Here is a 12171-nt window from a genome sequence, read left to right on the forward strand (position 1 = left end):
TCATAGTTAAAAGCATAAATGTGTGTCTAAATACACTAAATATTAATAATATTAGCTATTCTTGTTCTTGTAATATTTTTAATGTATAACAATTTTGATGAAAACTACATATATTGCAAATTTCGGTCTACAAAAAATTAACAGACCTAGTTCTTAACAGTAGGCAAGCTCATTTTACTGTCCATTTGTTCACTCAACAGCATATATTTATATAATAATGATAAAAAAATTGAGTTTTTAAAGACGTGATTAATACCATACCATTAAAAATATTTTGTATCATTCTCGATCACAACGCGTTAAAGGTGATAGGTATTTTCAAAGGTGAGAATCAGTGGCGATGACAGCAGTTTGATACTTGGAATTCACAGTGTGAGGTGATGTACTCTGCCGTGATAGGTCGTCCTTGGGTGGCGAACGATGAAGCGTGCAGAAGAGAGATATAGAGAGATAGGTAGCTAGATGGATACAATCAGATTAAGAGCTTGACAGAGAAATATATTCTAGAGACAGATATAGAGATCGTGAGATGTAAAGAGTTAGATTGATTGGTCTATACAAATAGATATACAGTTAGATAAAGGGAGATAGAAGGATAGTGAGCTAGATGTATAGAGAGGTTATGGATGGAGCTCAATAGAGAAATATACATATATAGAAATGGAGATCGAGAGAGTTAAAGAGATGGGTGTAGAGATAGTGAGATATATCTAGATAAATATGGACATAGAGAGATGGGAAGATAGAGAGCTAGAATGAGGGATATTTATCGACATGTATAGAGAAGTAGATAGAGAGTGATCAAGAGGGATATGGATACAGTAAAAGAGAAAGAGATCCTCTTGCAGTTGACTACTACACTGTATTTTTTCATTTGTAAATATAACAGAAATATTTGTGTAAAATTACAGATATTTATTTATTTAACAAAAAAAACTGTATCACTACAAAATAGTTAACCCGGGCAATTATGCTCTGTATTGTCCCAGTACCTCCAATAGTTAAAGTCATTTGTAACCGTTATCTGATAGCTTTCCGGTATAACTGCGCACATTAAAAAAGCACGATAAAACAAAATAAAGTCCAATAAATGGATATCCGATTACATTTTCCATGGTTTAAAAAAAAAGTATGCTGAATGAAACATCAATTAAAATATAAAATTATGCGCCAATTTGAGCAAGAAATGCTCGGTATTATCTCGAAAAATAAACGTATTTGATATATGTAAAAATAACCATAGCCATGTGTTCTATACAAATTCACAATATATTTCTTGTGGTATTGGAAACTATTTTTTTTCTTGGCCATTGGTTTCCAAAGAAATCATTTGTTAAAGTACAGAAAAAATTGGTTGTATGTAAAGTCGGTTTACGGACGATAGTTTAACGTGACAACGTCATAACAAAATATTGATGAAATTATTGCATACTTTTATGAATAAAATTGAATCATTTTTATTGAATTATCACTATTTTGTATGGATACAAAGAAGGAGTGAAATGAAATCTACAATTTAATTGATGAATTTACTTTTATTTATACAATCATTAATTCAAATATGTTTATTACTTTAACGAAGAGATTATTTTTAACTATAACTTTTATACATGTTTGCTATTTAACTTCTTCCAATCTGTGTTATTCTGTTGAGGATACGACGATGATAGGAAAAGTAGGAAACGAATGGGAGTGTTTCAAGTTTAATGTGCCTCGAAAAAGTCAAATCGGTGGTCGTTCCAATCGAGTGGAAGAGAGATAGATGCGGCGCAAGCGTGCAATGAGCTTAACGGGACACATCGTAACGGGACAATGTGCGTTACGGGACACTTTTTCGTGCGTGCAGCCGGTGTTCATCGATTTATTAGACGTTGTCACGTCAAAAAATATTTATTTTTTTCCTGTGTAGGAGGTGAGATGTCCGAAGATGTGTTGAACCTCGCCGCATGTCCCGCCGTTGCGCTGCCGCCATTTCCATCCGTCTGTCACGTGACTTCCGGCCTTTTGTTTCGCCGAGTGCCGCGCGCGTTTTCTCTTCTCGGAACTCCTCTCGAGATGACGCACTAACGCAGCCCGTTTCAAGACGGGATTCCGTGTGAGAAGCTGGCCGTGAAATGTTACCATAATAACGATGGAATACGTAATTTTATTTTTGGCAAGATTTTTCTTGCGTTTTCAAATGTTCCGCAATCTATTTCCATAAAAGTTTAAACATTCAAGTGTTATCATTTATCAGCAAATGATAACCATAAAGTTGTGTAGACAAAAACTAAGACTATCGTTACTTTTTTTTTTTTTAAGTGATGGGGTCAAATCATAAATTTCTCGAACTCGAATCTCAGAGAGTACCTCGAACATATCTCTCGAATGCTAATCTAGGTGTAAAGGGTGAGAAATAAATACTAAGGATTTGAGGGTATTTGCAGATTTGAAGATTTGATTGGTCTATGCCAAAGATAGCGCCACAAACCCCTCAAGGGCACAAGGAGGCATGAAAGGCTTCGTCGCAGACTCTAAAAATCCATGCTACTATTCAGATGGACAATAAAAATGGCGACCTCGTTTAAAATGAATTTTTCAAATATCCTGTATCTCGTGACATCGTTGACAACAATACGTTGAAAAAAATGTAATTGTGGGATTTTACAACCCAGGTAATGCATGTTGCTAACTCTCGGTGATCGGAAATTTGAATTACGTAGTGACGGTTGGGCTCGAACCCCCAACCCTCGCCACATTAGCCTGTCGAACTGGCATTCCACCAGCAATGAGGACCTCGAAAACTAGAAATCGGTAATTGAAAATCAGAACTTGGAAGACATTGCCTATCATCACAGAAGCAAAAAACGCTGTATCTGCATTTATAATCGCAGCAGCAACATGTTGTTTCTTTGCAACAACACCTTTTCAGCAATTCTACTGCAACGCCCCAAATTTCACAATCACAATGTTCATGTGGTGATGTGCACTGAGGAAACTTTGTTACATTGGTGGTGCTGCTAGGTTGATGAGCAATAAGGCACCATTGATGCATAGTTATTGCCACTTTGGTAATGAGCGCTGATGCAGATTGTTGAGACATGTGGCTACATGGTAATCATCGTTGAGGAAGCATTGTTGCGTCGTTGTTGCTTCTTTGATAATGAGCTTTGAGGCAGCATTGCTGCATTGTTGGACTGTTGTATCTGATATGCAGATGAGCACAGAGGTAGCAATTTTGCAGCTGCTGTGTTGACGAACTCTGAGGCAGCATTGTTGTGAAGTTATTTCTGCGGGATTCACACATAACTTAGAAATACATAACTTAGAAACATACAACTTAGACCAGGCATAAATAAGAAACACACAATTTAGAAACACCTGAAGCCTAACAAAATAGCTCAGAAACACACAATGCCAAATCACATAAAATAAACACAAATTTCCAAACATAACAATTCAGAAACACGCAACTTAGAACTGTCATAACTTAGAAACACACAACTTAGAAAAGTCATAACTTAGAAACACACAACTTAGAAATGTCATAACTTAGAAACACGCTACTTAGAACTGTCATAACTTAGAAACACGCAACTTAGAACTGTCATGACTTATAAGCACGGGACTTAGAACTGTCATACATTAGAAACACGCGACTTATAACTGTCATAACTTAGAAACGTGTGACTTACAACTGTCATACCTTAGAAACACGCAACTTAGAACTGTCGTAACTTAGAAACACGCCACTTAGACCGGTCATAACTTAGAAACACGTGACTTAGAAATGTTAAAACTTAGAAAAACGCACCTTAGAACTGTTATAACTTAGAAAAACGCACCTTAGAACTGTCATAACTTAGAAACACGCGACTTAGAACTGTCATAACTTAGAAACACGTAACTTAAAACTGTCATAACTTATAACTGTCATAACTTAGAACTGTCATAACTTAGAAACACGTAACTTAGAAGAGATGATAATTCGTGTGTTTGTGGTGACGAGTGCAGGTGGAGACCCGCGGCGACGAGAGCTCGCTGACGGTGGAGCCGGTGCTGGCGCGCGACGCCGGGCCGGTCACGTGCGAGATGGGCGCCGCGCGCTGCTGCGCCGAGCTGCAGCTGCTGGGGGAGCAGCAGCAGCAGCAGCAGCAGCAGCAGCAGCAGCAGCAGCAGAGCCCCGCCGCGCTGCTCAGCGGGCCCTGCGACACGACGGCGCTCGTGGGGGACCGCGTGCTGCTGCGCGCCGCCTACACCGGCTGGCCCGAGCCGCGCGCGCGCTGGCTGCGAGCGGTGAGTGCTCCTCGCCTTCAACAACGGGAAGCCTAAGATGCACAATTATTTTTTTTTCTAACCTAACTAAAACCTAGTGTATTTTGGAGGGGTCCGGGTTAGGGAGGGACCTAGGTGCGTCTCAGGCCGAAGCCTATACGCCTAGTCATGCTGGCATTAGCCATGCAGGGAGAGGGTCGCATGCATCATGTGCTAGGAGGGGATTGGCCAGCCATGGCAACGATTGGTGCCATGACTAACTCCCCTCGCTCTTAAATCTAGACTATAACTAGAGATAGGTTGGGCCCAGGTAAAACCTGCATAGACACAGGGGAAACCCTGGGCACATTCATGCGGGATGCAAATTGGCATGCATTACGTGTAGGAGAATACAGGAGACAGAGGATGGTCTGGATGAAGTGTTGGACAGAGTAGAAAAGAGTCTACCATGCGGGGGTTGGGCACTTGGACTAAGATGCACATAAAGTTCTGCCATTCCCGATTACATCCGAACAATTCACCTTCGGCCAACCTCGGGTTTATTTATATATATTTATATTTCTCTGTTTATTTTAATGTAGCTATACTAACCTAACTAACCGTCCATAGTGTTTTAATTTTTTTAATGTAGCTAACCTAACCGACCACTTTTGATATTTTAATTCATTTTTCCTGCGCAAAAATAAAAAAATCCCGAAGTTGGCCGTAGGTGAATTATTCGGGCGTGTTCGGGCAGTAACCAAACTTTATGTGCATCTTATGTCTCCCCCTTCCACAATTACACAGAGGCGCCATCTTGGTGTACGGCACTTGGCAGGAGTCATCTCGGAAATGTATAGGAAGTGTGTAACCGCGATGTGGCAGATGCGCGTGAACCAAGCGCGGCTCCAGAGGAAGGGCGCAGGGGGCGATAGCCCCTTCCGAGCCCAAATTTCACTTCTTATTTCTTTGAAGGGAATATTAATGTTAACTTAAATACTTTCGTTAATGTGCTAAACTCTTCTTTCAATCGAAATTTGTACGAAAATAGTAAATTTCAGTATTTGAGACCATATATTTTGTGAATATCCCAAAGGGCAATGTCATGATTATTAACTGCACATCCCCCTGTGTGTGAAAGCCCTGCACGAGAGGTCTTCCCGGAGCCGCCATTGACGTGAATCACACTTCACAAAGACAAATGAAATCGTTACAGTAATAATATTACTTGTTGTAAAGTCTCTTTTTTCACTTTTATCGGAACCGTTTCGTTAAACAGTTCAGGATTTCGCATGATTCGATAGTCGGACGTAGGCGCTCCATTCAGTGAATTCTAGCGGTGGGTGCTGTAACTACGTGTGATTCGCGTACCAGAAATTTAGTTGGAAAAAAAAACGCAATTTGGGTGTGTGTTTATTTTTAAAAATAATTCTACGTTAAATTTTCGTGTGCGAGGTCAGACGCTACAAGTACTCTGGCGAGTGCTGTACGTGTACTATATTGATTTATTTTTTTGGTAAATCCGACGAGATGGAGCGTGTGGAATGAAATACGTCTCAGTGTAGACCATGGTCCCCACAAGGGTGGGGCAGGGTGGACCCCTGGGTCCATGGCCCGGGCCTTGGGGGGGGGGGAGGGGGGTCCAGCCCCGTTTGTTTTTAAATGTTTACAAACTAAAAATAAATTGAATATTTTTTATCCAATTAAATTTTAGAAGATTTTTACAGATATACAGCTAATTTTAATTTTCTGTAACTATTTTAATTTTTATCTTAGTGTGTGAAATAAATATTAATAAATGGATACTTGCTGTGGTTATTTTAAAGTTAAATAATTTTATAAACAAAGCATAGTTGGGACTTTAAAAAAAATAGTAACCTTAATTATAGCCTGTATTTTCATGTTAAATACAATTTTAAAAAGAGCGTAGGTAAGATATAACCATGCAATTATAATGTAGCGCATAACTGTAGAATTTGATTGCGTACAAGAGTATGTAGTAAAATACATTTCTATATACTTATATAAACAAATGGCCGCCATCTTCTTACGTGAACAAACTGGCCACAGTGCTCAGAGCTTAAGGGCGTATGTCCCGTTCCAGGTCATGATTTTAGATTTATATTAATCACTGATCAACTTTTAGACATTTTCAATCGTTTAACTTTCACGAAATGAAAAATATATATAGTTGCATAGGTACTTTTTGCATAATTAGCTGCCAAAGTTACATTTTTAACCTTTTTGGGTTGTACAAATAAGGAGAATTTAATTTATTGCAGAACTGAAACTTTTTAGGATTATATGCAATGCCACTGGCTACTTCAAGAAATGGTTTGCATTTCTTTTAGAAAATATTAATTAATTTTACCTGACATTTCAAAATTCTCAAAATTTTTATGATCTTGACAGCCAAGAAACATGAAATGTGTTTTTGTGATAGAAATGCAAACCATTTCTTGAAGTAGCCAGTGGCATTGCCGTCATAGAAAAGAGAGGGAGATTGCAGTTAATCCTAAAAAGTTTCATTTCTGCAATAAATTAAATTCTCCTTATTTGTAAAACCCAAAAAGGTTAAAAATGTAACTTTGGCAGCTAATTATGCAAAAATGTATGAAACTATATATATTTTTCATTTCGTGAAAGTTAAACGATTGAAAATAACTAAAAGTTGATCAGTGATTAATATAAATCTAAAATCATGACCTGGAACGGGACATACGCCCTTATGCTCCATCTGTAACTTTCTCTAATCTTTGGGTCCAGGGCCCGTAATCGAATGTGGGTGCCCGTGGTTTAGGGCGCGGTTACACGGGACCCTGAACTACTTCAGGTGAACATGTTTAAGTAAACACGTTTACAAACGCGAAAGTGTGCGGTTACACGGTAGTTGCTGAAAAGTGTGTTTAGCTCTAAAACCGATTGTCTACTGTCAACGAATGACTGTGTTGTTGATCTCTATTTTTTAATTGCATCCAGAAAACGCGGGATTTTCTCACTTGTTTATACAGCAGTATCAGCAGAAATGAAATGTGTTTACATATTGCTCAATATTTTTTTACAAATCGGGAATTCAAACATGCACAGTAAAATTTTTAAACTTATTTTTTATTATTTTTTGAGCGAGAGTACCTATCTCAGTTTTAAGAAAATTAAGGTCAGGATAAATTAAAAAATATATGTAATTATCTGTTGTTTTTTTTTGTTGCATTCGGTAAAATATTACTCGAACTTGTGCCAGAAACACTTTCCATCTAGAATTTCTGCAAAAGACTGTTTATATTCTAACCAGCCAATCAGAGGCTAATGTAGAAGATATGTCGATCTGAACTACTTTGCCAACCTGTTTAAGTTAAATGAGAAATGGCCTCGAACGAAACATGTTCAGACTGTGTGTAACCGCACTCAACAGCTGAACATGTTCACCTGAAGTAGTTCAGACTCCCGTGTAACCGCGCCCTTAGACCGCGGCAAGGTCGCACGTGGTGTCCTCGCCGCTCGCAAGGGCGCAGCACTGAGTGAAGTGTGTCTGGCCCCGAGAGAGGCAGGCAGATGCCGCGAGATGCTACACAGAGACGGGCCTGTCAGGGAGCGCGTGCGCGTGCCCTACTTTCCCCCGAACGATTCACGTCTGGCCTAGCGAGCGCCTCTCCTCTCGATGATCCGATGACGCGGGTAGGGTGTTTACGTCGGCGCTGCTTTTGTGACGCCGGTCGCTCTCCTAGAGCCGATCAAACCGTCGAATAAAAGTCCCCCATGTCCAATTTCACCGTTCTGCTCTTTCGACCCGCGATCCAATGACCTACTGGGTCTGCACGCCTTTCGTTCGCGTGAACGGGTCGTTACCACAACGCCGAACGTTCAATAACGCCGAATACCATAACGCCGAATGCCAAATTTACCGCAACGCTGACAGCTAGAAAACTGCTGTGTACCACAACGCCGAAATGCATTAACGCCGAAGAATTTTGCTGCGGGGAGGGTGGGCCACAGGAGCAAAATGAAAAACAACTGAATGAAATTGTGTGCAAACCTTACCTAACCTAACCTTTGTGGCAGTCCTGCAATGACATTTTTCGGCGTTAATGTATTTCGGCGTTGTGGTACACAGCAGTTTTCTAGCTGTCGGCGTTGTAGTCAATTTGGCATTCGGCGTTATGGTTTTCGGTGTTACTGTACGTTCGGCGTTGTGGTGCGTCCCCCGCGTGAACTATATGGTTAAAACATTTCCAATCTGCGACAACAGGCAGCAGCTTTGTCGCAGAAATGTTTGGGTTCATTTCTATTGGCGGGCTGGAACAATGTGAATCGCCGCAGTCGATTTTGGTGCGGTGAACAAATAGATGATATGATGGCCACAAGATAGCAGCACGTCTTTGGAATTCTAATGACTGGAAAAAAATACAGTTTTTTTTTTAAGTTTATACAAAACGAGGGAGTAGAAGATATTAATAGGTTTTGACTATAAAAAAATTACCGTTTCTATTTGAAATTGAAAGTAATCATGACGAATTATTATAACATTAAACTAAAAATATAAAAAATTCAAATATGAAAAATAATGAGTATTTCGCGTGATACGTGCACTGTATACTTTACGAAAAACTTCGTCAGTAACAAGCAAAAAAAAAAAACACTCGTGCAACTTTGTAATTTTCATTCTGGGGAGCATACTAAAGAACGATTCAACCATATTGATTTGACTGACCTAACCTTTTACCACTTAACATACGATCTCCTGAGCCTGTATGTGCAGTTAAGTGTAGATCAGGCATGGTACTACTCCGCGTGTTTGAGGATGAATAGGTACGTTGTTTCAATCTTAGGAGATCAGAGATCATTCTTCGCAATGAGGTCGCAAGTATTTGCCGCTCGTAAAATAAATCTAGCAGTTGACCTTCGCCATTTGCTCTCCTCCATCACTCTTTCTTTTCTTTTTTTGCAGTGTGGCTTCAGCAATTGCTGTGTTCTGTTCTCTCGTTGGGTAGGGGGCCGAGTGTTCGATTCTCCTCGGGGTCGACACCGAAATATTTTGCGAGATGGGCACCGTGGGAGGACGTTGCCGGCGGGTTTCCTCGGGGTGGTCCAGTTCCCCCCCCCCCCCCCCCCCCCAACTCTGCCCATTCATTCCGTCGACGTCTGCGACGACGTGGACGTTTATCGTCGACCTTACGTTAAGCTGGACGCTACGAGCGTTGGAAGTGAACACGAGTGTGTTGTTGTCGCGGCGTGAGGTATCATCAGTGTACGTGACCACGTGTGTTGTTGTCGGTCGCGGCATGAGGTATTATCGTCGTGGGTGATCACCAGTGTGTTGTTGATGTCGCATGAAGTATTATCGTTGTGGGTGATGTCGAGTGTGTTGTTGTCGTCGTGGCATGAGGCTGTATCATGTTTATATGCCGGAGCCGGAATTTACTTCACATGGGAGCTCCCGGCGTATTTCTTTGTAAATTTAATATTTTAATCTAAGTTTTGCTTGACCCCAGAAAAGGTTTTGAAATTGTTCTTAATTTTTTTTGGTAACGTATTTAAACTTTAAATTTTATGCTCAAATATTTTATAGTTATATAAATGTACGTTCCGGGTAGGGAATATAGGAAATATATTATAGGAAGTAATGATATTTACATGGAGTGTGGCAACGAAGTTGGACTAAATATAATCTCATCTACTATATAAGGAATGTATGAATTGCCTAATACGTTATTGTAATGGGATCAACTTATTTATGAGACGTGCTTTACGTAATGTAATGTTTTTTTCAGAACACGTCATACATATGTTTGGCAAAGTTATTTTTCTTTTTAAGGGAAATAAATTTCTTAGCTGTACCAAACTGATCCTATCTATTATTTTCTGCTGTCATTTCTGCTGTAAAGAATTTTTTAAAGCTTTTGAATTAATTTTGATATTAACATTTTGTAATATTTTCTTTAAGTCTGCCCCCATTCTGATTTGTGGGTTTTATACGTGGTTTGGGCTCTGGAACTGTTAGTATTTTGGGCAGAGCAATTTTTCTGCATTTAGATTTTAAAAATTTTTATACACGTTAGTACCCAGCTGGGGGCGGGTATTGTGACATTTTGGTTGTAAGTGATAAGCAAAGGTTACAAGGCCATATCGTTGTGGGTGATCACTAGTGTGTTGTTGTCGTCGCATGAGCTATCAAGGTGGGTTTACGATTGAAAATTAAGAATCAAGAATTAAGACTTAGACGTGTACTTACCATGTGACTCTATGTAAACTAGTGCAATGGTTTATGATTGTCGTGTGTGAATTTTGACGGGTCGTGTGCGAACCATATGATGACTTAAGACTTAACAGAAATGGTTATATTTTATATTTTTCGTTAAGACTTAAGGGAAGCGACCAATCACAAAAAACCGGAACCTTTCAGCCGGAAATTTATGTCTTGGTATTGTACCGAGAGAGGCAGTATTTTTGGTTAGAATTCGTATATTTGTAATTTGTAATCATCATCCATTTCGAAAAAATAGATATCCCATTTGTCAATAACCTATTTCAAACCTGCTTCTCCATTACGAACAATGGCCGACCATGTGTTTTGTGCTGTGATTGGTTGGAATTAACGACTTCTATGTCAATCATAAACTGGAAAATGTAGTTTTGACTTAATCGTGTGCTCGATGTTAAGTTATAGTTCTTAAGGAAATCAATCGTAAACCCAGCTTCATCGGTGTGCGTGACCACGTGTGTTGTTGTTGTCGCGGCATGAGGTATAATCGTTGTGGGTGATCACGAGTGTGTTGTTGTCGTCGTGGCATGAGGCCATATCGTTGTGGGTGCTGACGAGTGTGTTTTTGTAACGGCTTGAGGTATTATCGTTCTGGGTGATGACGAGTGTGTTTTTGTCGTCGCGGCATGAGGCCATATAGTTGTGGGTGCTGACGAGTGTGTTTTTGTTACGGCATGAGGTATAATCGTTGTGGGTGATGACGAGTGTGTTGTCGTCGCGGCAGGAGGTATGATCGATGTGGGTGATGACGAGTGTGTTGTTGATGTCGCATGTGGTATTATCGTCGTGGGTGATGACGAGTGTTGTCGTCGCAGGGACGGGAGCTGGTGGCGAGCGACCGCGTGCAGATGTGGGCCAGCGAGGGGGTCGCCTGCCTCGCGCTCGACAGCATCACCGCCGACGACAGCGGCAAGTACGTGGTGAGCGTCGAGAACAGCCTGGGCGCGGACTGCCACTTCGCCTCCGTCGCCGTCGAAGGTAAGGCCTATACATGCCTCGCCCCCTCTCACCCTCCTCCACCCCTTCTGGTATCAATCCTGCATTCAGTGGTTTGAGGAGGCTTTTCACGCTCATGATATTGCACTAAGGCCGGCATTCCAAGACACAAAAAATAGGGGTTTCTTTAAGGGGCCCGCCTACCTGGTCACACACACGGTGCGCAGAGCTTCAGGAAAAAACAACGCGATTTCAAAACTACTCAAGATATCCGAGTGGCGGGTATGCTTACGAAAAGCATTTAAGATTTCGCTGAGGCCCGAAAAGTACTTTTGATTTTCGATCATGTTTTTAAACTGTATTTCTGGAAGAGTTAAAATGGCTGAAACGCATGTTTTCAGAGTAATTTTTAGGTGTAAAACAAGTGGTACAGATTCTTGAAAGCACTTAAGGGACTTGCATTACACCTTTATCTTCATTTCCCCGTAATATAAAAATACGGTCACCACACAAATTTCACAGTTATCAATTGACGACGAGAAGACTGCGCGCCAATTCAGAGTCTTGCGCTTAGAGGCTATACCGCGCTGGAAGCACCAGCGAGCGTCGCGCTTATCATCCCGCCTCACTAACACACATACACCCCTGACGAGGCGGGCCCCTTAACGGCGTTGGCCTTGGGAGAACGAAGGCTCATGTTTGTTTTGTTTTCTGCGAGGGAGGCGCTAAGAAGATAAAAGAAT

General features: G+C 40.7%; 1 protein-coding gene across 4 annotated transcripts in view; it reads left to right on the forward strand.

Moving 5' to 3' along the window:
- The window catches only part of LOC134538271 (titin-like), a 453345-nt gene that overhangs the window by 379491 nt on the left and 61683 nt on the right, over window positions 1–12171 (forward strand). For all 4 annotated transcript variants that reach the window (XM_063379437.1, XM_063379439.1, XM_063379438.1 and 1 more), the window contains 2 exons: window positions 3994–4275; window positions 11308–11470. In XM_063379437.1, coding sequence (XP_063235507.1) covers window positions 3994–4275; window positions 11308–11470 — 445 coding nt within the window. The remainder of the gene's footprint in view (window positions 1–3993; window positions 4276–11307; window positions 11471–12171) is intronic.

This window comes from Bacillus rossius, chromosome 13, assembly GCF_032445375.1.
Source record: "Bacillus rossius redtenbacheri isolate Brsri chromosome 13, Brsri_v3, whole genome shotgun sequence".
In the NCBI taxonomy this organism is placed as follows: Eukaryota; Metazoa; Arthropoda; class Insecta; order Phasmatodea; family Bacillidae; genus Bacillus; species Bacillus rossius.